Below are 27,307 nucleotides of genomic sequence, written 5' to 3' on the forward strand. Positions count from 1 at the left end.
CATCGCCTTTGACTCAAAACCAGCATTATTTTAAAACTCAATTATTTATTGTAATACACAAACAAATTTCGGCCATGTGGACACATAAGTGATAACAAGACTTTTAAAATTTATTAGAACTGTGGTTCACAGCCATATGCAACATATCGTTAATATGATGGTAACTTTCTCTTTCTAAATGTTAATTATTTTTCAAAACTTATTTAGCAAACAACTATTAAAAAAGTTAGAAAATGAAATTACTTTCATACCATGAGAATACGAGGAGAATAGGTAAATTAAACAATTTTTATTAATCTCAATTTTTTTATAACAAATCAATAAATACATTTATGCATTATTATCTATTAGATAAAATGTATGCATTATTATCGGTTAAAAAAAAAGCGATATTTCCTTTAGAAAATATTCAGTTTTTATTATTAATTAGCAATATTATTAACTAGCATTTTTGTAAATGCACATCTGTGCAATTATATTTGTTCTGAAAAGTTTTTTGTATCAAAATTTTATATTATATTTAAATTATTCTATAACTTTACTTTCTTTGCTTGCACTAAGGACATAACAATTTCAATAGTACCTATTCTTTGGAAATATATCGTAATAGTGCTTAAAGATATTTAAAAAAAAGTTGGCTATCAATCAGCTTTATATGACAAAAGTAACTTACATAACTAATTTAAAAATAAAGTATCTGGAATAACATAAAAAACTTTTTCTAACATTACTTGAACTGAAACAAACATAATAAAATGGACTTTCTAAAAGTATCTAATAATAATTTGACTGTTTTTGGCTATCTAAAATTATTTAAAAAAACTACAAAAGTCATATAACACAAAGTCACATTAAAAAATAAAATGATCCATGCAAAGAAATAAAAGGACAAATATAATACAAAAAAACCAATAAAGAAGATAATTTAAAGTACTTTTATTTTAAGAAAATTTATAACTTACCAAATTAAGCCATGCCAACTGCTGAGAGCATGATAGAAATATTTATAATTAAATTTAATTCAACTAAAAGATTAAGTGTAAAATCTTAAATTAATTTCAATTTGGCAGAGAAATACTTCAAATATACTTACTAGAGGTGAATCTGAATTTTCACTATAGCTATCTCTATCCAATTGAGAATCACCACTGTGACTTATCCTAAGACCACTTTCAACACATATACCACCACGCAAAACATCAGGAGTTGTGCACCGTTGTTGATTAACTTGATCATGCTGTAAAACAGTGATGTTAATTTATTTAATTATTCAAATCACATTTTTGCTAAAAGTTTTCCACAGCAAATTTTACAAAAAAAAGCTACCTACCAATTCTCGATGACTTCGAGATAAAGTTTCTATTATTTCATCTAGTATTCTGTCCGACACATGAGCAGCAACAGATAGGTTTACTTCACTAATAAAAATTAGGAGCACATCAATTTTAAATCTTCAGAGTACATCAATATTATATAATGTTCTTCACTTATAAGAATTAAGAGCATATCAATCAAATATTATATTGAAGTAGAAATATGGGGGTATACCTAAAAAATGTCAATAAATTAAATAAATAAATAAAAAATTGCTCTATAATTTTTGTTGAAACAAATATAAGTTTAATTACTTTCAACTTTCCATGATAATTTTAAAAGAAATATTAGTTTATTGATAACGCAAGTAAATAAAAGTTTTTTTTCTCATTTTTTAATTAAAGTTTAAATCAAAATAGTAATAAAAATATTTTAGTGAAAAATACATTAAATAATTAAATTTCAATTTAATAAGATTTGAAACTTGAAAAATTTAAATAGATTTTAATGAGAAAGTTACTCATTTGCTCTGCTGTAAGCTTTGTTGTATAAAATTTTTTATAACGTTAGAAAATGATTAAGCTAAATCATCAATTGAAATAAGATTAATATCACTTTCCACTTAATGTTCATTTTAAATAGATATATAAAATTAGGTATCACACTAAATCCGTTTTTTAAGTAAGTAGCTCTTACCTGACTTTGTTTATAATACTTGTACCAGTTTGTTCAAGCAAAGAATGTCTCACAAAGTCGATGGGAATAACTCCCCTATCTTGACACAATTTTTCTAAATCTCGACGAACCTAAAATATAAGTATAAAAATAGTAAAAATTATTATAAAAAAATTCAATATTTTAAATTATTACTTTTAAGGTCTATTACCATTAATAAAATAACAATAAGTAATACCAATGTATCTGAAAGAGTCCTTTCAAATACACTAATTAATAATCATAATTACTGATTCACAATAAGTAGTGATCATAATAAATGAGAGTAAGATTTTTTTATGCATAAATTTTGAGATAAAAGAAAAATACTGAAAGGAAAAAGCAAATTATTTGATCGGTATAAGCATTAAACTTTAAAAGTAGAGGTAGCAAAACAAAATATAAACAAATTGGTTATAAATCTGAAATTAAGTCATTTACAAAATGAAATCATTCAACTTAATTTTTTAATCCCGCAATTAAGCTATTAACTAGGAAGGGTGCAGAGCAAATATATAATTTACAAACTGGATTTTTTTCTTTTGCTTCATTTATTTATTTTATTTTTTTAAATATGTAAGTAGGTTTACAGATCCAGAATTATTTATGTTCTTTGAAATTGGAAACTGCTATGCATATTTGTTAAGAGTGAGCGTATTGGATCTCTTGTTCAGACAGTTTTTTTTTTTTTTTTTTGATATAAGCTGGTATCTGATCCTAAAGATTCTTTTTTCTTTTGCAATGTATCTTGAATGATATAAATCTCAGTACATATAGTTTAGTTTAATGTCAGGTATTGATTTTTTAATAAGTACATTGTTCTATAATGTTTTGGTTCTGATTTAGATTTTAAATTAAATGTTTCATTTTTAAAATCATAATTTAATCTAAATTATCACCCTAGTTTTTTACACACAAAAAACTAAAAAAAAAGCATTTTTAATATTCGTAATTAATATAAATTAAGTATTTAAGCACAGAAAACTTACATCGTCACCTATGATGTTAGGGCACTGATCTTCCACACACTTAAGCATGCAAGATGCTGTACTCTAAATAAAGAAAAGACATATAATTTGGATATTAGTAAGGTATTTTTAAAATTCACAAATAAAAAATAATTTTAGTTTGGATGATCTACAAAAAAAAGTGAAGAAATTTTTCAACATATAAAATTTAATAGACTTTAAAAAAAAAGCATATTACAAGAATGATAAATTAGCAAAAAGAAAGGGAAAATGAATAAAATCAACTAAACTTACTATCAGGTGGTTTTCGATTGTATCCAAAAGTTCTTTCACAAAATCTTGTAGCCTTTTCTCAATTGCATTTCCAGATTCTTCTTGCAATAATACCACCTCATGCAACCTAGTTAAAAGCTACAGAGACAAAAAAATTTTGATGAGATTTCTCTTCTAAAATCAATAAACTGTTCAAATATTTAAAACTCAATGGAATTTCATATCACTGCCATATTAAAGTACAATGTATAAAAATAAAGAATTTTAAGCTTATTTTTTTTAAAAAAAGTTCCAGTTATGTGTGAGCACTGAACAAGAATTTATGAATGACAAATCACAGTACTCATTCAGCCACTCCCCCTCTTAAAAAAAAGTACAATCGTAATACACAGAATATGAACCTAGCTCACCTGCTTTGCATTATTGGCATCACTCAAGAAACCTTCAACTCTTTCTATTTCATCATTAGTAGCCCCTTCAGGTGTAACTCTCTTTAAATTGTTAACAGAATCTTGCAAATGTACCATTAATCGATCAACATTCTACAAATAATATGAAAAGAACATATTAATTTAAGAATCATTAAGGAAGAATTTTATTTGCAATAAGATTTTAGAAAAGTTCAAAAAGATGCATATCTCCAGTTATAAATTTTAATATTTACAGTTAAAGGTTGATTCTAAGGAATGATAAATCCTTACCAAGAAAAATGTTTTCAAATCATAATGTATGTTCATGAAATTTTCTTGTCATCTAGCCATTTGTATAAATCTCAGAACATTTTCAAGCCCGACAAATATTTCTAACAAAGCATTTGGAGAGGAAAATGTTATATTAATTTGCTTACATAGATATTTAAAGTTTAGAGGATTAAGAAAAATATTAATGAATATGCAGCCAAATTATATTTAAAAAAATTAGAAATTAAATAAAACAAAAAAAAATTTGAGTCTGTTAGTGTGTTGTTCACTCTTCTTTACTAATCAAGCTAGTGAGAAGAGAAATTCGTTTTTGAAAATTTCTGCATAACTTGCATCTATTTTCACAGATAACAGCTTTATTATGATCTGTTAGATCTATCAGTAACAACTAAGTCCAAAAGAGAATCTCAGATCCGAAATATCTGCATTCATAAACTAAATGTGGCCTGCAAATAAAACCTCTGAATTTAATAGGCTTACAATTGCTTAATGGAAAAATGTCAAGTAATAAAATATACCTGTTGTGCTGAGCTTAGTAAGAATCCTTGTTGAAGGCGGAATTGTCGACCATTTATATATTTCTTGGGAGAAACATTACGATGTAAGCAATCTTCAATCTAAAAAGGTTTCAAAAAGAAAATATATAAAATTGACATAGTTTAAAATAAATTATTGGAAGATTAAGCTAATAGAACATAAATACCCTTTTTAAAGCTGACTCAGTTTTTTCTGGAGCAATTTTCATAGCTGCTGTTGCATCAAATATTGGGCAGGGCATGTATCTCAGAGTAAAATTCCTAAAAATATATATATAATTGTATAAACAATGTAATTTTTTGTGTAAATTCATGATGTGACCAACAAAATATTTACAAATATTAAACTTGGATAAAATTGTTTGTAGAATTCTTTAAAATAGGACAGGTTTCAATAAAATTTGATTTAAAAATCAAACAAAATCACCAGAAGTCCAATTTTCTCAAAAATTATTATTTATGTATATTTTGTCTAGAAAAAATTTGTGCTTAGAAAACTAATTAAAAACTACAATATCTTTAAAAATTTAAAAGTGTTAAGATAATGCTTAAAATAAATTTATAAACTACTGTTACAACTTTTTGATGAGAAATACCCAGGCTTAAGTTACAATACACTGGTACTGCTTGAAAACTACATGTATTTTACACCTTAAAGGCATTTATGAATTGGTTTTATCCTAAAAAGGTGAATCGTAAAGATTAAAATATTTGGCTAAATGAACTTAATACTAATGTTCTTAAACACTAATGTTAGAGAGAAAAAAGACTGAAGTCTTGATAGATTTATTCTCCTCTTTTATCAACATGTACTAATTACCCAAGAATAAAAAAAAGTTGAGATTTGTCATGAGGGCAGAAGATATTAAAGCAAAAATTATCCATATGTCTTGATCAGAACTTAATCAAAATGTTATTCTGTTCCGCTTAATTACACTCAAATCATTAATCGCTCAAATTATAAAAAGGATCTATATTAGATAACTAGTAGTTGATCGACTTACTTGTTCATCAATTATTAATCGAAGTTTATAATCACATAAATTTGTGTCTCAAAAATATTATCCTGTTTGTAATCCAAAATGATCTTTCACTTATTTATTGAAGCAGGTAATAAATTAAACTCACTTTTCCAGAGCGTAGGCTACATCATGGAATCCTTGAGGTGGAGTTGCATTTTTATCCCAAAGAATAGATCTTAGTTTAGAGTTTATTTGCAAAGCTTTTGCAAGTGTTTTAGCACCAGCGCCACCCATATAATTTCCACTATAAAACAAGTAATTTATCTTTAATTCCATGAGTCCAAAAAATTATAAGAAAATATTTGATAATTCACATCTGTTTTCTTCCAATAGCTACAGAAAAGGAATACAAAGACAAAAGAACACTGATTTTATTGCAAGAAATTTTTCCTTTATTTTAAATAACTAACTTTGAAAATTCTGATTAGTTGAGTTCCATCTAGTTAAGACTTTATTGTGTTACAGAATATTTCTATTTTTTTTATTTTTTTTTTATTTTACATGAAATACAAAAATGTAGATAAACTACAAAATCAATCAGAAAACATTTGTATTTTATTTATTTTACATAAAAGCTTTGTGATAATTCATTATATTTTTCCCACAAGAAACATAAAAAGCTTTAAACCAAAGCAGACTTTATGTTAATTCGTCCTTACCTGCAAACTAAAAAAAAGTTTATTATAAATCTGAATTATTTTATTACCACCCTTAATAAGTAATCAAATTCTTTCCCATACAGATTTCATAACACTGAATACCAGCACTAATATAACTAATAACACTATATAACTAATTTGTACTAAATGATGGGTTACACTATAAACCTTTTTACCAATTGAAGGTAATAAAAATTTTGTGCTTAAATTCATTTTATATACATATTCTAATTAAGGGCAGATTTTGATAAAATGAAAAACTTTCTCAAAACAGAAAATCTATTAAAAAACTTTCTGTAAGCAATTATAATTAACTCTTAAATACCAAAATATTAATTATCTTTTCAAATTAGTTTGAACCCTATTGTCACCATCTATTTCAGCAAAATTTGAAAATCCCCAATTTTTTAAAAAATATTTTAATTTTTCTAAAACTCTATATTGGTTAATAGATGCCTGAAAGTCAAATGCAATGGTGTTATTGAAGAAAAAAGTGGGGCTGGAGGAGCAGAGAAAGAAATTTTCAAATCAATCTTCGCAAAATTGGTGGCCTGATTGATCAGAGAATTTATGTTTAAATTTTTTTTTAATAAGTAATACTTAAAATTTTTCAGTAATGCTGAAATATATTGACTGCAGGGTAAAATAGGGGTTGTTTTTCGTTTATAATGAGTGCTACTAAACAATTTTCTGCGATAGTAACATATTTTTTGTGAACAGCGCTCGAATATTCGTGTATATTATACATATCTGATAGGAGTGTGTTAACTTAATATGTTATAGAAAAAACTAATAACATAATTAGAAAAGAGGAAACGATCTTCAATCAAATCAATTATTTAATTAGGCAAAAAGAAAACAGAGCCTCATTTTCAAAGCAATAAATAAATTAATATTTAATAAAAAAAAATTTAAAAAAGACAATTAAAAATCGTACGTTATATCAATAGCTGTTAGACACTGATTGCTACCAAGAGCATTGATCACAACACAAGCGTCACCCCTCAGCTTTGAATCAGCAAGCGATAATGATTCAAGAACTGTATCCTCTTCTTGAATTAATTGTACCAATGAATCCATAACACGTGTCATGTACCTAAAAATATTTCCAATATGAATAACAATTTACTGCATGTTCAAAATTAGGAATTAAAAATACTTTTATTTAATGTTTATGAGTTAACAATAAGTCAATATAATAACAAAACATGCTTACTTAGGTTTAATGTTCATAAAATTTCTACCAAGGGATAGATGTTTGATGGACTTATTTTTGGCAACAGCATTAACAATATTGGCTAAATCTACATCAAAACCTGTTTGAAAAGATGGAGGAAAAAATTGATATTGACAGTAAAAAAAAATTTTTTTTTCTTTGATAAAACCAAGTTTAAAAAAAAAAAAAAAAAAACTACGTATATATTCAAAAGCAAAATTAATTATTTGATAATTATGTTTAACTATTACAGATAAAATGTTATTTCTTAAATAAAAGCTGTGACAATTAAACAAGAGTGTACCATACTTCCTATAGCTTTGGGCACAGAAAAGGGGATGAGGATGGGATGTAATAAGTGTGCCTAGCTCATCAGGCACAATGAATGCACGGTGGCCACTATTCTACCCACTTTTTATCTGCATTATAACAGCATAAAATGAACATTTCTTTGTCAAAATTATGAAAAAATTTTATATCTCTACCACTGGGAACTATTAATAAAAGTTTTTTTTTTCCCTAATGCCCGCCTATGTTAACATCCGTCAATTCAGGCATATACAGGGCGATTTTGTTCGCCTCTCTTTCAGGGGCACCATATTAGGTGGGCCAACGTCGCTCCCACAGTGAGGACAGATAGTACAGAGAAGGAAAGAATATACATGCCCTTGCTCGGGATTCTATTAATAAACGTATGAACGTATGAATATCAAACTAAGAAATATGATATAACAGTTTAATTTCAAAAGTAATTAAAACCGCAGCTTATGTTTACATTTTACAGTTTGGTAAAAATGGTAGAACTACTTTTTTGATAAGTAGTAAATTGCTTTACACAATAAAAGAAAAGACAATAAGGAACAAACAAACAAAATAGTAAAAAAAAAATTTATGTGTTATAAAGATTTTAAAATATTAGATAAATTATTATTTGAAGATTAAGGGGAAAGAAGGGTTCATGTATATTTTTCAAAAACTGATGATTGGATCATCATCTATTGCATTTTGAAAAATTACTGATCATCATCTATTGCATTTTGAAAAATTACTAAGTTTTGACAAATCAATAACGTGAAAAATCGATTCTCCCCAAGAGTTATTACGCTATAAAGATGGGTCATTCTGTGGAAAAATCCTTTCCTTTTTACACACAAAACCGTTTTTTCTCTGAATCAGCTTTTATGTACAAAAACTGTTCTTTCACATAGTCTACAACTCTGTATTTACATTTTTAAGTAAATTTTATAATTATAATAAAAAAAATATTTAAACATATATTTTGAAGTCAGAAATAATTTTATTAGGTGAGTAATATTGTATAAATAACAATTTCAGCTCAGGAGCAGAATTATATTGAATGTTCAAGAACACAAACTTCAGATAATTACAAATGTTCTGCAGATATTGTCAATATTTAACAAGATAAATTATAACAATTTTTTCAAATGACAATAGTTTTATTTTGCAAAATAAATTTGCTAACTTTAATTAGTTAAATATCAAATTATCTATAAAGGTATATATAATGCAACAAAAAATATTAACAACATACACAATTTTCATGACTTATGGAGAAAAATTGTCTGCAAGGAAGTGGGTATAAATAGTTTTGCTTTAAAAATAAATTATTTTACAAGGACTTTGATTGTTTTGGGAGATATACAGCAGTTTAAAGCACTTTGTGTTTTTGAGCATTTAAGTATCCATTTAGAAAAATAATCCAAACACTAAAATGACATTTAAAAAAATTACCAGATTCAAATATTTTTTCTTTATTCTTCAGTATATATTAATCAAATTTATATGGGTTAAAGATGAGTACTTTTAAAGTATTTCCTCCTGATGCTCAAAATAAAAGAAGAATCTGTAAATCATAATTTTAAAAAAATCTGTACTTACCATTATCACTTATGTCTAAACTGCACAAGCATCTTATTCCAGGTAAACATGACTCAAGAACAAGTGCTCCATGAGATTTTAACTCATTATTACTAAGATCAAGAGAAATATCTGTGGCTATTTCATTGCAGGCTAGTCCTAACAGCATAGCCCTGTAAAATAATTTTTTTCTGATTTCTACAAAATTTAAAAACAATAGAAATATTCATGCTTTTTAGTTTAAAAAAAATAATAATTAAAACAATTTCCCCCCTTTTTTTAAATTAAAGGGTATTTTAATTCCTTTCAAAAGCAATGAAACTTCCATAAATTATATGCTTTTTTTATCCTAGCAACCCTAATTAAATAATTCTGCAGTTATTCTGCGCTCATTGAATATAGACTTATTGAATAGACTCCAAAATTAAACTTAATAACACTTATTAAAAATTAGGAAAATGTAATATAAACAAACAAATGGTCTTAAGCTGGACAACCTTACTTATCGCCAGTTAGAATAAGAATGACTCCTTTTAAGAGAGAGGTAATTCCTAAAAGCAATGCGATGGCAGCGTCATTTCTGAATTAACACAAATAAAAGACAAAATGATAAATTCTGATATTACAGTCTTAATAAGTACAAGTTATATCTATAAAAATATAATTTTACATGAGTTTTTTAAAAAATAAATAAATACATAATAAAAAAATAAATTCTTAGTACTTTCAGGATTTTCTTTGACTAATACTTTTAATTTTGACTTTATTACTTCCTAACACATTTACATAGCGCGGTTTTATAAAAGCAATTATGTGTAGAAATTCAATAATGTCAAATTAAGGGATTTGATCAATGAATATGAAAGGAAAAATTTTGCATTATGGAATTTATGTATAAATATAACACATTGAAAACTTTAAAGAAAACTTAAACCAAATTCTCATTTGAGTAAAAAAAAATTATGCAACTAAAGTATAAATCTTTACATGATAAAAACTTATAAAATAACAGTACAACAAAAAAATTTCTTTTGATATTAATTAATGAAGGAACTAATCAATTAACTTACTTTAATGCTTCTACAGGCAATTTATTTCCAGACATATTTAATTGTTTAAGAGCTACTGTGCTTGAGAAAAAAGCTTTAAATGAAGGAGGAACATTAACTTCTTTTGACTTCTTAGCAGAGAACTGATTCCTGGACAATATTAAAACTGCTAATTTTTGTGTACAACCACGGAGTAAAGCACCAAATACCTTAAAAAGTAATATCAAATTAACTATCACCAAACATTTTAAAAATTAATATCTACACATTTATAGAACAAATATAAATAAAGACAATAACACCTAGTTAAGGACAATAAAACAAGTAAGACTGAAAAATGAATAGTATACAACTGCACGCTAAAAGAAATACTTAAAAAAAATTAACACTAAGCTGAAGAAATTTTTAAAACTTATCAACAAAAATCAAATTCTTTTCCGCAAAATAGAAGAAAAATACTTGCTTATTATATCATCAAAAAGCAATTCCAAAAACAACTTTGCTATTAATAACTGGAGGGAAAAAAATTTCTTGCATCCATATAACAATAACTGTCGAGTTGGCATATATTTAAGCTAGTAACTGGTGCTACTAAATATACATATGCATAAATAAATGTATGTGCTGCTTAACAAGGTCTTCTAAACAAGAGAAAGACCTTTTAATTAACATTGAGAGACTTTTACATGGCCAATAAAACATGGATTATTCTCTCCCAATAAAAATTTGGCTAGCATTAGGTAAAACTAGACAATACAACTCCAACCCTTAAAATACATGATAGAACCTAAATTAGCTTGAAAGACAAAAAGATTGATAAAGGGTAAAATTTAATAAAAGAAATTTTTAAATTTTACTCTTTTTATTGTTTAAATAAGAGTTAAGTAAATAAATATTAATCATTTGGTCTTTTATATTGCCCAAAAGAAAACTTATTTTCTACAATAGACATGAAATTTCATTTTTATATTTTAGTAAACAGCATAGTCATAGTTGACATTTAACCAGCCAGAGCACCTTACTATTTCATACTAGGATAAGAATTTTGCTTTTATTTATATATCGCTCAGCTTCCTAATATTTAAACATTTTAAAGGGTGAGGGAACAGCTTTTTTTAATTAACTATTTTTATTCATACATGGTGTACATAAATTATTTACAATATTAAATCTAGAATAAAGATAATTATCTTTTCTTATTTCGAAAAAATTCTTTGATCCACTACTGTGTTACACTTGAAGACCATGAGGATGGTAATGGTTTATGTCTATAAAAGCTGATTCGGAGAGAAAAAATCCGTTTGCGCACAGAAAGGTAGGTTTTTCTCCTCAAAGCACGGCCCATCTTAACTGTGTAATAACGCACGGGGTATCCGTTTTTCACATTATAGATTTGTCATAATTTTTATTAGTAAGCCAACAAAATTTTTATTTTAATGAAAAATTGACATAAATGGTTTTTCCCCCATGGTCCTCAGTTGAGAAACACTTGGATAATTAATGCATGCATTAAAAATTAAATTTTTAAGAATAGTAATCTATTATAATATTGAGCAAAAATAATTTATTTACACAAGAATATAAAAAATTAATACAAAAATTGATTTATCAACTCATGGCTTTTAAAATTCTAAGTTTTTTTTCTTCCTATTTTTGTTCAATTAGATACTACACTTATAAAACACATTTTTTTTTTAATACAAATAAAAATACTCACTGTATCTAATGCACATTCAGTTCCAGATAAATCCAAATGTGTCAAAGCATTTGGTTGAGCCAGAAAATTATACAAATTCTGTAAAAGTAATAAATAATCAAACAAATATATAACCAAATGAAAAACATAGAGCATGGACATAAAATGTATGCAAATTCACTAAGAATTTATTTATTCTTAAAAAAAATATTTAAGATTTAAGGACTTCTTCTAAAGTTTAAATATTCATCTAAGAATTTCAATTTTTATTGTCATCTTTAAGTTTGAACTGAATCTATATATATATATATATTTAAATCTTATTTCTTTTTAAAGATATGATTATATGAAGAAAACAAATTTTTTTCCAAAACCATACTTATTTTTTTTTTAAAATCTTTAATATAATTTTAAAAAATGCCTACTTGTAAGAAGAAGCCCTAGGAATCGGGAATCAATAAAAAATGGGGATAAAAAAAGATTTTTTTAACTGGTTCAGGTACTTGCTATTTAAGAGGCTTGGATTAACAAGATAGAAAATATTATGTACAAAGAGTTATAACTTTGAAATTAATGATGCCTCGATATTTCTGAACAGTTAAAAATGTCTTACATTATAAAAGTGCTATATTAATTAACATATTTGTAATAGGTTAAGGTAATTAAATAATTTCTATACATGATACACTTTTAAATGCAGTGAAGAAGTGTATTAAACTGAACATTATATAAAATAACAACTAAACAAAATTATTCAGCAAAGGATAGTCAGTAAAAAGTTATCTTACATTAACATCATCTTTGAAGAGATTATCACTGAGATTAAGGAATGTAAGAGTTGAAGGCATGGCACGATTTAATGAAAGAGCATGAGCAAGGGTGTTGATGCCTTTTGATGTGAGGCCTGTTCTGCTTAAATTCAGATGGATCAAGCCCTTCTGCAGACGACCTACAGTGCCTCCCAGTTGACCAGCACCTTTAAATAATTAAGAAAATTAAGTATTTTAAAATCTTTCATCAATGTAAGTTTATAAATTTTGTAAATAATAATATTTTAAAAAATACATCATATATATCATTTTATGAATTTCCAGGTGTCCTTTTTAGTAAATACTTGAGAAAAATCATTTGTGATAAATCTGTATTTGAGTGTGGATTTCGCACATGATCTGTTTTAATGTCTAAATTCATTAGTCAGTTAATGGACTTCATTTTGTTTTATATCTATACAACTGTATTTATTTTTGTTAATTTTTTTGAATGTTTCAAATAGATTATTTGTTTCTAATAGAAAGTCTTGTACTTAGCAGAATTTCGTGAAACTCTCATAGAATTTTTTTAAACATCAGTTGAAAGGTTTAAAAAGAAATTTAAAAGTTTATGTGAGCCAGTTAAATTTTTCCATGCTGTGATATGTTTTGGCAGTGGGATTATATTGTTTAAAATATATGCTAAAAATTAAAAAAGGCTCAGTCTAAGCTCTAGAGCCCTAAACCTACATGTACTTGTTAGGTACAGCTTTCACGTTATGTATAATAAAACTTTTGTGTCAATTAAAAGACAGTAGTGGCTTATTTTTAAGGCCAAGGACCACACATTATTGTTAAAAAATTACCTGTAATCATTTACTGTTTTTTTTTCTGAAGACTTAAAAAAATAATAATAATATCAAGCTCATAGTTTTGAATTGCTAATGCTCATTTGTCATATACATTACCAGCACACTTAATGTATATCTCTAAATAATTAACAATGAAAAATTAATCTAAAGACATTTATTGGACATAAGCCATTAACTATTAATAAAATACAGAAGCTGATCAGTACTAACCTTGCGTAATTTTGGCAATAATTCCGCAAAGACTGTTTATTCCTGTAAATAAGATAATTGTGTTTATGAATCTGAGCAACCACATATATACAGCATTCTAAAGAATTAAGAAGAAAAAAAATTTTTTTTCTTTTTTCGCTTGAAAAGATAAGGTTATTAATCACTATATTTGTTACAGCAATAAAACTTAGGAAAATAGACAGTATATCTGTTGATTTTTTTCAGAGTAAAAATTACAAGATCCCAGTTTTAATCTAAAAAACAATACATTAATTTAATAAATTGAAACTTAACTTATTCTTACTTTAATTATTTAGCACACTATAACTTCTAAACTATAAATCATAAATCCTTGAAATTCCAAAATAAATAAATTGAATATTTTCAGAGAGTAACATATTATTAATTTTATATTAAAAAAATTTTTATTTTATATAAGAATCTTAAAATCATATAATACCTACCTTTATCTTCAATTAAATTGTTTGATAAATCTATAGTATGGAGAGGTGTGTGAGGATTAGCAATAAGAGCTAACGATAACTTATATGCAAAATCCCTGAAAAAAATTATTTACCATTAATAGGTAATATATCCATCAAATTAATTAATTGTTAAGAAATCAAAAATCTAACCAACAACCTATTTCAATTGCAATGTATTAAGAAAATGTTTATCAGAAGTTTTAATATTGCTTATTTAATAATGTACAATGGTAAAAATAACAGCAAAATTATTAGTACTTATCTCTATTATTACAATGTACTAATTGGCAGTTTATGCTAAAATTATATTTATACTAGAAATAGAGGATTAAAGCAGTATTTCCTACGAAGTTTTTCATGATTCAGTCAAGTTGCTGCAAAATTCTGATACCTCATAAAATAATTTTTATAATCATATTTCCAAATGTTTAAAAAATGCAAATTAAACAAAACCTTGCAAATTGAAACTGAACCAAAGAAACAAAAAAATGGTGAGTTGGTTTACAGTTAAAATTTAAAATCTAAGTTAAAGGATCAAAAATAGGAAATTAATTTTTTCTATCATTTATTATAATGTTATATCTCTTATTAATTGTAATGTGAAATATAAAAAAATTAGAGTAGAGGAAATTTTAAACTTTCTTCAACATCCTAAATGAAATATAATTAAGAAATATCCAAATCCACATTACTTCAGAAAAAAAAAGTTCAAAACAAAACTTACCATTTCAGGCCTGTATTATCTAAATAAATTTCCTCAAGAGCAACGGATCTGCGCAAGACAAGTAAAACCACATCTAGTGCCTCTGAAATCTACAAAACAAATTGCAGAATTTAGTTATAAGTGCTGAGAAAACTTTTTTTGTTAACATTAATCATTTATATAAAGAAAAGAAACTTGAAAGGTATGAAAAGTTTTTGAGACAATTTTTATTGTATCAAGTGAAACAGAAACATTTATCTCTCACATTGCATTACAAAATTTAATAATGGTCATGAAAGAAATAACTAAAATAAGTAATTAACAAAGATCAGATATGCACAACCTATAAACCACATACCAAAAATAGCCAAAGAAGCATTTTGATAGGGGTTCTTGAACAGTCTTAAATATTTATAAAAATATGAAAGAAAGAGTAACAGAAAAAACATTTTTAGTTACGTTTTGTAATAGCAATTTACTGAACATACCATCTTCAAATTATCAGAATGTAACCAATTCCAATCACATTAATTAGAGCATTAGTAACAATTTAAGTTTGCTGAATACTAGTAAAAGTTAACTCCTGGGATAAGCTAATATTATTAATATTCTGTTGCCAATAATTTTGTTGTTTAAATTTGCTTCGTAATATTATAAGAACCTATATCTGATTGAATTTGTTTCTGCAACATGTTTTTATTAATTAATTTTAATTTTCATAAACTACAACACCAAGTAAATAGTCATTAGCTAGAGGCAACACATTTTTTAATAAATTTCCAGCTAAGGAATAAAAAAAATTGTTTTTAGAAAATCGACTTTATTTGTCAAGAATCCTCCTTCAAAAGTGATAAATTCATTCCAACACTCCTCTAACTTTTTGATGCCTTTGATGTAGAACGATTAGTTTTCACTCTCAAAATAAGCCTCAGTTTCAAAAATAACTTCTTTCCCTAGAGCTTCTTTTTTAAGTATGCAAAGAGTATGCTTGGGTTCAGATCTGCATAGTATGCTGAAAGGGGAAGTAGTTCTAAGGGTAATTTATTCATCTTAATTATCATTTTCCTCAACTTGTGACAAGGGGCATTGTCTAAGTGAAACAGAACTTTCTTTCTTCTCATGTGAGAAAGTTTTTTTTTGATTTCCTAGCTCAGTCAATCCAATAATGCCAACAGTTTTATGTTTTTTAAGATAATCAATTAACAAAATACCAAGTGTGTCTCAAAATACGAAAGCATAACCTTTCTCGTTGACTTTTGTGTTTTTGGTAGCTTTAAACATTTTCTCCCCGACTGCTGTCCATTCAACAAAAGATCTTCTTGATTCAGGAGTGCAGCAGTGGATCCATGTCTTATCCATTGTCACATTGCTGACAAAAGAAATCCTTTTTATTTCGCTTTAACAGTTCCAAACAATGCTCTAAATCATTAACATGTTTTTTTGTTTCTTCTTTTTTGGTGAGAAAAGACAGTACCCATTACGTCAGCTTGCACATGCTACAGTTTTCATGTATAATTATAAACAAACTACCTTATGATATCGTTAAGGTTTCAGCTATCTCATGGAACAATACTTTACGCTCATTTTACTACTTTACTAAACTGTTTTGATGTTTTATGGAAAAACTGCTGATTAGGGACAACCAGAGAGTTGAGCACCACAGGGTCTTTACGATCACATTTAAGCTCAGAATACAGAATACAATAATAGTGGATTTCTCCGGTGCAGAATCTCCATAACTCTTTTCAAACCACTGTTTTGCTTCAACAGTATTTTTCCAAATTAAAAAATAGTGCTTAATCAAATCACAATATTCTTTTTTATCTATTGTTTTAAAAATTACAAAACTAGGGTCACTAAAATCTCTTTTCATCTCCAAACTACTGGCCCACCATTTTTAACAAATAATTAGACATCAATGACAAGCAATGAGTTTGTTGGTACCGGCAGGAAGTGTCAGTGTTGAACCCACAACAGCAAAATATGACAAATTATAATTGACAGATAAAAATTATGATTAGTTGACATGAAAATTTATTTTGTATTAATTGCTTGAATTTATTTGCATACCACCTCAATTGAATATTTCTCAACTACTAACAAACGAACAATCCGCTAAAAAAATTTTTAAATATATTATTATAAAAAACAAATTATGATAGTTTAGTTTTATGGCAATAATCATGAAAATTTTCCAAACAAGAATCTACTTGATTGGAGAGTTCTAATCATAGTGTACTAATGTAAAAAAATTACAATTATAAATCAGGGGAAAATTTCCCAAACTGGAAAAATCAATCTGTCATTGAAAGAATAAAATAGCCAAAGGTTCATGCAAATATTTTCTCTTCTGCAATTGAATTTTTATCAATTTTGCAACAATGGAGAGAACTCATTAACAAATATGTAATTAAAAAATAAAAGTAAATAACGAGTAAAAATTAAGTATCTAATCTCAATAGAGTATTTTCGTTTTGGTAGAAAAATATATTCAGATACTTTTCATAATACTCTGTATAATTAATATATAACTTACACTTAAACTGCTTAATATCATATCAAATAGTTTTTTTAAAAAATCCAAAAATTAGTAACTTTACTACTCAAAAATTTTTCCAGTTTTAAGATATTAAAATCTTACCAATTTAACGCCAGTGGCTCGGAACTTTGTAAACCATGTGTTGAACATCAGAGCTGAAATAATTGGCATTAAATCCCTGTAAAGAGTTTAAAAAAATTAGTAAAAGAATACAATTTAAGCTAAAAAAAAAAAACATTAGATTCTCAATAATAGTTAAGACTAAGTCATTTTTCTCTTTCTAATATAATAAATTATGCTTTACAATTTCAGAGAAATAGTAAATATTGGAATATTATAAGAATTTTTTTAAGAATCATTTTATTATTATTTTAACTTTAACTAAACACAGCATACATAGAACAGAGGGAAAAAAAGTGCAAAACTCTGAACAACTTTTGACCTGATGGGGTATTAAAACATCTATGGTTCTCGGGAAACAATTACAAGTTTTGGGGGGAAGGGGATTATTTGTCACCCTGTGCCAGCGAGAGTAGAAGACCAAGTTTGGTTAGCTGCTTCACTCTGTCGTCCTCTGTACAGTTTTTTGTGTTCTACACATATTTTTATAAAGATGTATAGAACACAAAGACCCTCAAAGACTCAATAGACCCTTAGGGATTTTAACTTGATTGAAGACACAATTAGGAACGATTGACACTCAATGTAAAATTTTGCGCATGAAAACATGTATGCATATAGTAAGCAATAACAGGTTTAATGAAATAATATCAAAACTAAGTCACGTCATAATCAGTAAACTTCTTGCCTTCAGAAAAACAGTTCATAATGGGCTCTGAAGGAGTTAATTATAGTTAGATAGTTTTTTTTCAATCTCATGATTGAATTTAAAAAAATCTTCAATGTAATAATCTTCAATGTATTTCATTTACTAGCAAAAATAAAATTATCATTCATGGTTGAACAATAATTATTATTATTATACAATTATTAATAACTAAATAATAATACATAAAAATAATAAATTTAATTGTAATTAATAATAATTATTAGATATTAATTACAATTATATCAAACCAAATACATCCATATCATAATGTATCAAATTGAATATATATATCAAATATCATATTTATAATAACTGCATACTGACAAAAAATCACATTACCTCCCATCTAGATGATCAAAATCTAAAAGTGACAATTCTTTGCTATCATGTGATAAATAGATTGTATCTACATCCTGAAACAAAAATTAAAAATTAGCATTGAAAAAGCATATAAGAAAATTTTCCTAGCATATAAAAATAAGGAGCATAAATTAGCATATTAAATATATGTTCATCAAAAAAAAATTTTAAATTATACTATGGTTATGGTTACTGTGCACAGCAACTGGGCACAAAAATAAATTTACATACTGATATTAGGGAAGTTGTGCATTAAAACATGCCAACTTTAAACATGCCAACGGCCTATGCATAGGGTAATTCACAACTCCCCTTCCATCTTTTCTGAAAGCCTTATTTTAAAAAAAGCATAACAATATGAAATTAAGTTAGTTTATCACGAATGCAAATTAATAAGAGAGGCCTAAGCATTTTGAAGGTTTTAATTTGCCTAGAAATAAATTAAATATAAATTTAAGTGAAATTAATAGCAAAAAAAAAAAATATATGCCCCCTACAATTTCTAACAAATATGAACAAGCGATCAACACTGAATAATCACTTCCTTCCACTACCCATTTTTTTTTTCTTGGTTTTTTCCCCATCACAACTGAGTCAAATTGAAACTGAAATAATATCCTACAGATATTAAAGACAGAACTGAAAAGGAGAGATTTACTGGAAGAGAGGGTATGAGAATGAATAGTAGAAAGTACAGAAAGAGCTTTGCCTTCTGAGAATTATTCAAAGATTATGAGAAAAAAGCTGATTTAACAGAAGAGTGTGTCTTTTGCATTTTTTTCATGGAAGCAATGATGGCTCGTTCCATTTCTGATCAATGAGGTGAGAGGAAAAAAGAGAAAGGGAAAGGAACAATAGTAAGGTGAGAAAAAGCTTTACTTTCTAAGAATTATTCAAGGGAGATGAGGAAAAACTGGTCCAAAAGGAAGGTGCGTAGTTTACTCGACTTTTTAATACAGTAAAGATGACTTTGTTCATTCTCGATAAATGGCTTAAGAGAAAGGGAAAGAGAATTGGAGGGAATGAAAGAGTAGAATGAATAAATCTTTTTTTAAAAAAATTTATTCAAGGTGATGAGAAAAAACTGGTTTAACGTAAAGTTGCATAGTTTTGTTTTCAGTTTCAAGAAAGTGAAGATGGCTTGTTTCATTCCTGGTATGTGACGCAAACAGCACAAAGCAGGAAGCTGACCATTTTGATGGTTTTACACATTATTTTCCAAATTGATTTTGATTTTTTCCCTTAAATTTTCTTCCAAATTTGTAATAAATAGGCTGAATTTCATGTAAATCTTTTGTTTATCTTGATTTGATTATTTTTCATTGATTGCACATGTAATGATCACGGCAAAATTTTTCATAAAAAAAATATATAAGAAATGTAGTTATTAAAAGAAAAATATATTTTAGAAATCTATTCTTGTAATTATGTTTTCAAAATCTATTTAATTAAATTATTAAGTTTAAGGTTTAATATTGTGTTCATATTTCCTATAAATACAATTATTAATATTTTTGGCAGTCATCAAATCCAACATGTAATTTTACCAGTTGTAATTGATATTTAATGATCGGCACCATATAACCACCTCTCACAAAAAAGCATGTATTTTATCAAAATTTGTGGCGATGCTTAATCGGTATTTTAAAGTCATTAAAAATATTGCTTAAAAAGTCAAATTTAAAATTTAGATAATTATGTCTATTATTTATTAATTAAAATTGCATTGATAATTGGCAGTTAGCAACAATATTAACAAGGGAATTATCATCAAGAAGCTGAGCTAGTGCTACTAAAAACTAATAAGTCTCATCAAATTTAAAATTAAACAGACATTAACTAATATCACCATATATAAAAATAAAATATATTTAAAAAGTTTAAGATAACAGTACAAAATAGTAGAATTAATGAACTTTCTCTTTCCATTGTAAAATATTATTGCTTGAGTTAGTAGCATTCTAATACAATTTCAAGGTCCAACTTGGAAAAAAATCTACTTAGGATTTCTCAAAGGAGTCTTTTTTTTTTCTGACACTATAGCAACTCACCCAAGCAACTTCCTCTCTATATGGTAGGCCATGGTAATCACACATACAAGCATACTGAGTAGAGTATCCTCCACAAGGACCAGTATCTTTAGTTTCAATCGCATGATTGTACTCCAACATTGCCTGTAATCGGGTTGGTGGATGAACATCCAGTTTCCTGATTACATGCCTAAAAAATTAAAAAAAACATCTCTTTTAAAAAGAAAAAAGGAGTACAGATTCTAAGAGCTATTTTATTACAAATATATATTTAAAGAAAAAAAATGACTCTAGAATAAACTTCAAAAAAAAAATTATGTTCATGATTATTTATGTAGTTTAAGTGAATTATTTATACTAAAATTATTTATAAAGTAATTCAAAATTAAACAAATAATTAGAAAAAGAAAGTGATATTTAATGTGCTTGATTTAAAGAATTATCGAGAACGAAAATTAGATTCTTGTGCAAAATAATAGATTTGAGATATTATTTAAAATATATATTAGAAAAGAGAATTAATTTTGAAATGTAAAAAGATTTGTATATGTATGCATTATAAAAGGGTGTATGCATTTAAACAATACTTTCCATTTAAACATGATAAAAGTTAACAATATTAGCATAATAGATGAAGAGAAAGAAATCATGAAAATATGAATTATCATTCTAAGCATCGAAATGTTAAGTTCATTATTTGATAATTTTTTTAAAATACGAATGAAATAAAGTCAAACTACGAGCACAATAATAAACCTTCCTCCTTTTTAAGCTTATATTTTAAAAAAAGTAATATTTTATTATTGACACAGATTTATTGACTATCGTTTAACTCCTTCAAGTTAGAGTTCAATCAGATGTCGATAGCTTGAAAGACTTTATGCTATAAGATTAGGCTGATAAAGATTGTCTCAAATATCTTCTTTAACAAACAGAACTCATATTATGGTTTCACGTTTATCAACTTGCTGTAAGTTAGAAAGCAAATAAAAAGTACAAAAAACTTGTAATTACTAACATTAAATTGCCCCAATCCTTAATGTTACTTCTAAATTATGCTTCATTTCGTATTGGTTTCACTTTGTTTGTCTATATCTAGTGATACTTCACCAGGTGCCATCAGATGGCAACAACATGCGGCTCACTAATTTGCCTTAATTTAACTACTTCCAATACCTAACTCACCTACAGTTTCATTAAGATGAGGATTAAGTATCGATATACAGTGAAACCTCGGTTAAACAGACACTCTTGAGACTGAAAAAATTGTCCGTTTATGAGAGTTGTCTGGTTACGGAAAGGGTACCGTAATAACAAAGTTTAACATGTAAATTGTTTTTAGAATACTGCAAGGATATTTATTTAAACTTTAAAACACTTTTTTGTATACAAAAGAAATATATGAGGAAGTTTTATATAAATACATAATTCTAGATGTAGCTACAAATAAATCAATATAATTTTCTTATTAACACAGATATTCAAGTTAGTCACATGATATAGAATAGAAACTTTTAGTCCTCAGTCGGTTTCAATTATTCGGCTTACACCCCATAACTTGACAGGAAATGTGGTTAATACCTCCTTGAAAGTAAACTTCCCACACTTCACAGAAAAAAAAGAGAAATTAATCATCTATCAAGTGTTAGAATAAATGCTTCATTTAAATGAGCACCTCAATGATTATATTTCAGTTCCCTTTTTTTTTACCCCAGCAAATACAGTCTTCAAATTCATATGAAAATTAAAGAAATTTTACGTGGGGTCGAAGCATTGAGAGCATTTAAGACGTCATTTCAGCTTATGGGGTCTGATAACCTGTATCGTCCAGATAAAAAGATGCCGCTCTCCGAATGAGTAGTATTATTTTCTCTTCTTTCTTTGCAAAGATAAAGCAAGGTAACAGGAAAAAGATTGATTCTTTAGTAGTAAGCTTAACAATATTTTTAGTTATGGATAAGGCAAAAAATGTACATGCTTTAAAAATGGTGAAAAGTTGCATACCTTTTTTCTTGCAATTTAACGCAAAAGAAGTTTCTTTTTTTTTCAAATGTAGAAAAAAAAGTGTCCAGTTAGAAGAGACAGAAAACAACTTCTCAGGGCAAAAATAACTGTCCATTTCCGGTTACGGGAGTGTCCACTTTGTGGAGAATGTACATAATGGGTTATTCGTAGAAGATTCACGAAGAATTAAAAATATGTCCGTATAGATAGGCGTCGAAGAAGCGTTCATAACAGGATGTTTCTCCAAATTTGATATGTTCTTGAACATAAAATATCATTCACTCTTACAGCATTTTCATTTTAGCAATGAGACTGGTCATTGTGATGTCTTTCAAAAATTCATTACATGAGAAGCCAGTGCAGATCAACTGTGGCCATGGAATATTGTTAGAAATCAGTTACACCATTAAAAAGATACCAATAGATTTTTGTACTGAAAGTTTACTCATTCTACTTGTAGATATATTACAGACCTTGCATTAGTCACCACACAGTAAATGTTATTGGGTTTATCTCGCAGCTAAAAACAAATAGTGTGAAAGTTATATTCCAGAATTTCTCTTGAAAAACAAATAAAATCTTTTAATTTCCAGAAAAACAGAGTGATATTTTGTTGCTTTAATTACATCAAACTTAGTTATCAAATTTAAAAAATGCATCAAAGAATAAATGGCTAGATCTCTAAGGGTTAAATGAGAAAAGAAAAAAAAACTACAATTAGCTCAAGAGCAATGACCCGTGATTTGTCATTTGCTGCAAATAAATATGATGAAAGCCAGGAGCAGAATATGAAATGGACAAACAATTGCAAGGACTTATATCAGAAGGAAGCATTCCATCCTTCTACCATGACCAGAAGGAAAAAAATATTAAACTTATCTATAACTACCCTGCAGCCCACAAAATAATTCTTTTAATATCAGGATAAAGAGAGCAAATTAAATTTTATAAATTCAATTACAGATAAGTCAGCAATAATTTTTTTTTTATTTTTTTATTTCTGTAAAAAAGAAAATTTAAAAAAAAGGGAGAAACTTACTCTAAAGGCACTTGAGGAAAGATGCTTTTGACAGCAGTTCCCAATTGGCTAATCATATGATTAACATCTTCTGACTCAGGGTCAAACGAAAAGAATGTAAATATTTTGTTATCAACGGTCAGACAAAGCTACATAAAAAAAAGATTTATTAAAAATTAATAGCACTCAAACCAATATAAAAAATAGCTATTATTTTTAATTTAATAAAAATATTAACAAAAAGATTAACATAATTTTATTAGTTAATTGAAGTTTGATGTTTTTCTTTGTTTTTTAAAAAGATGTCGACAACAATATGAAACAATATTTTATTAGATTTGTTGAAAGGATTCAGAAATATTATAAAAACAGTAAATAAAAACTAATTATCAAAGATAAAAAAGTTTCTAAAAAAAATAAAATATAACAAAACTTACTCAAATAAAAATAAAATCATTTTTTAAAAAAAAAAATTTAAACTGAACAAAACAGAGTCACATAATCTTGAAAAAGATTAAAATGAGACAAAGTTTATTAAATGTAGTCAATCATAGCAGTTCAACAGCAACTTTCATTTTTAACTACCTTCTGATTTTATTAAACTTTTAAATGTTATTAAGTAATTTAGGAAAAGTTTTTAAATTGAAATTTATATTGCATTTAAGCTAACAGATCTAAAATTAAAAAAATTTGAGGAGTTTCTTCTCGAATTAAAATAAAATAGATAAAGCTGACAAATTCTCTTAAAATCAATTCATATATTTAAAAACTATAAAAGTAACTACTGTCAAGATTAAGTTTAAAAACTGACATGCAAATCCTAAATATAGGAATTAGAGTCTAAATTTTACTTTTTTTTTCTTTCAATAGTGTCCATAAATTACAATTCGACTAGATTTCTGTTCACATATTACAATCTCATTTTTCATTGTAGAAATAGACTTTATTTTTGAAAGACATAAGAAAAAAAATTTTGTTAAAATTACAAAAGGAACAGTAAATTATTAATTAAAAATATGAAGGATAAAAACATTTTAATATAAAATGAGTAAATAGTAGGATACTAATTCAACATATACAGCAATTTTTTTATGCTAAGTTTTTTAAAAAAAATTCATAACAATTATCCAAAAGTTTCATAACATTCGTTTAGTTATTACATCTAAAAAATAGACTAAGAGCAGTGAAAAGAGGTCTACAGTTTAATTATACAGTTTTAATCAGTGCATAAATTTACTTTGCACACATGAAAACTTTGCAAAATGGCTTAGTTCTTCATAAGTGATTTTGAAAAATCAAAAATACTCATTACTTTTCTACAATTCTCGAGTAAATATATGATGTACATAGGACCACTGTGTCCTACTCCCTTCCATTTATAGTTCCACTACCACTAAACCATATAAAACTTGTAAAATGCATAAAAATAATTATTACTAAAACGATAAAATGTATACCCAAATCATAATGTATTAGACATTCAGCAATAACATTTAGGAAAGTGAACGAATTATAATTTTAATTTAGTAAAGGAAAAGATGCTATCATTTACATAAAAAAAATATATTGTATAGAATTTTTTGTTAAATAAATTAATAAATTTCCTTACTTGATTATTTTTTTTACTTTCTATTGCCTGGAGGTCTAAATAATGGAATGTGTGTTCAATCTGCAAAAGAAAAGATATTGTCAGAAATATATTTCAAGCATTTGTTAATAACGTACAGCATTAGATTTAAAAAAATAAAAAAAAAATTATAAAAAAATGTGTGACTATCCTGAATCCAACTAAATGCAAGCCTCAAGTATCAAGAATATTTGGAATGTTATAAAAAAAAATCATATAAACATTATAACATTCGAATACAGAAAAAGAGTAACTATCTTCTTTTTTTACCCTAGCAGCAAAATAACTTGGGCCCAATCTATACATCGCAATATTGGACCCTCGGTGCATATTCTTATAAAGCCCATATTGAGCCCAACTGAGAGCAAAGTAAAATTGTTGCTGGAGTATCGATAAACCAAAAATGCAAAGTTCATGTGACAGCATTGTCACGGTTAGGTTTCGAGAGAAGGTGAAGAGGAAGAAGTGCTGAATAGGAGAAAATGAAGTAAAATACAATATTGAATTGACAATAACATTAAAAAAAAATTAAGTGAGTGTTTCAGGATTTGTCCCAATTTAAAGTTCCTTTGAATTAAACCCATTGTCATATGATCAGTGACTTTAAACAAAGAATACGACAACATAAATAATGAATATTTTGAAGTTTTAGACTAAATATAGATTTTTCTGTTATTTGCTTTCTATCCCACTTTGAATTTTTCAGTTTTATTACTTAAATAAACTTTTGTTTCTTTATCAACATTTCTATTGTAGAGCAGATTTTTTTCCTTCTTTACTTAGTACTTTTTTCTTGTGGAAAACGGAGATTTTCAGCATTACAGTTTTGTTTTCAGAATTAAGAACAATTGCATTTTATGTTTCTTTTTTAACTATTTGTTTATTTTGACCTAACTTTCATTGTCTCTTTTTATTAAGACACAATATTTTTCAAGAGCGTTTCTGCCAAATTCTTTTCTTTATCGTCAGTTTATCATCACTTTTTCTAATAATCTACCGAAAATTACTATAAACTGTAATCAAATAAAAAATACTGATTTGTTTAGAAAAACTCATTTTGACATAATTTTGAGGAGAGAGTTAAATCTATATTTTTCTTTCCAGTGGAAAAAATTATTGGCCAATACTTTCGCCAAAATATAATTTTATTTGCCAAATCTACAATTTTTTCACATTTAATGAGATATCGAATTCCCAGCACAAGCCCTGTATATACATATATTTTTATTTTATACATATACATAAATATGTATGTATGTACATGCATATATATATACATATATTGCATATGTGTTGCAACATTATGTCTTCCATTATTATGAAATCTATTTTACTCATTAATTTTGTTTTTATATTAGCGTCAGTATTTGTATACACATAATTGCTACTATTTGTTACAAAACTATTTATTATTATAAAAACATTAACATTTTATCAAAGTTTTTATGGTAACAAAAATACGAGGAAAGTAAAATAAAAATTCCAATTTCTACTTACTTTTGTTGGAACTTTAGCTGTAAGTATAAATAACCTACAAGCAGAAAATGCCTGAAAAATAAAACATATTAGTTATGTGAACAATATGAAGATAAAAAAAAATAATTAAACATTTGAATTGACTACGACAATGAAAAGATAAAACATTTATGTTTAATTAACATATGGCAATATTTCAAAATTAACATATGGAATTTTTTTATTTTTCAGCGAAACAATTTTATTAATAATATATTCTTTAAAGTAAGCTGCACTGCGTTAAATCTTATCACTCCATCAAAAACAATTAAAGGGGTAATTTATTTTTTTCTTCAGTACATTCTTCTAAAAAAGTGAATTATATAAGTTATTTAAATTA

At 26.4% G+C, this 27,307-nt stretch overlaps 1 protein-coding gene across 3 annotated transcripts in view; it reads right to left on the reverse strand.

Moving 5' to 3' along the window:
• Positions 1–27,307, reverse strand: part of LOC107441850 (Leucine-rich repeat) — a 56,622-nt gene that overhangs the window by 27,499 nt on the left and 1,816 nt on the right. For 2 of the 3 annotated variants that reach the window (XM_071181093.1, XM_071181096.1), the window contains exons 3-27: positions 26,950–27,000; positions 25,435–25,494; positions 23,847–23,974; positions 20,825–20,993; positions 18,753–18,826; positions 17,687–17,762; positions 15,067–15,155; positions 14,322–14,416; positions 13,858–13,899; positions 12,815–13,002; positions 12,048–12,125; positions 10,352–10,539; positions 9,303–9,454; positions 7,404–7,503; positions 7,125–7,283; positions 5,635–5,772; positions 4,674–4,767; positions 4,489–4,587; positions 3,680–3,811; positions 3,291–3,407; positions 3,018–3,080; positions 2,011–2,120; positions 1,331–1,418; positions 1,094–1,237; positions 963–983 (exon numbers count right to left, since the gene is read on the reverse strand). In XM_071181093.1, the coding sequence (XP_071037194.1) occupies positions 963–983; positions 1,094–1,237; positions 1,331–1,418; positions 2,011–2,120; positions 3,018–3,080; positions 3,291–3,407; positions 3,680–3,811; positions 4,489–4,587; positions 4,674–4,767; positions 5,635–5,772; positions 7,125–7,283; positions 7,404–7,503; positions 9,303–9,454; positions 10,352–10,539; positions 12,048–12,125; positions 12,815–13,002; positions 13,858–13,899; positions 14,322–14,416; positions 15,067–15,155; positions 17,687–17,762; positions 18,753–18,826; positions 20,825–20,993; positions 23,847–23,974; positions 25,435–25,494; positions 26,950–27,000 (2,655 nt within the window). The remainder of the gene's footprint in view (positions 1–962; positions 984–1,093; positions 1,238–1,330; positions 1,419–2,010; positions 2,121–3,017; positions 3,081–3,290; positions 3,408–3,679; positions 3,812–4,488; positions 4,588–4,673; positions 4,768–5,634; positions 5,773–7,124; positions 7,284–7,403; positions 7,504–9,302; positions 9,455–10,351; positions 10,540–12,047; positions 12,126–12,814; positions 13,003–13,857; positions 13,900–14,321; positions 14,417–15,066; positions 15,156–17,686; positions 17,763–18,752; positions 18,827–20,824; positions 20,994–23,846; positions 23,975–25,434; positions 25,495–26,949; positions 27,001–27,307) is intronic. The other variant, XM_043038765.2, reaches the window with a different exon arrangement.

This window comes from Parasteatoda tepidariorum, chromosome 1, assembly GCF_043381705.1.
Source record: "Parasteatoda tepidariorum isolate YZ-2023 chromosome 1, CAS_Ptep_4.0, whole genome shotgun sequence".
NCBI lineage: Eukaryota > Metazoa > Arthropoda > Arachnida > Araneae > Theridiidae > Parasteatoda > Parasteatoda tepidariorum.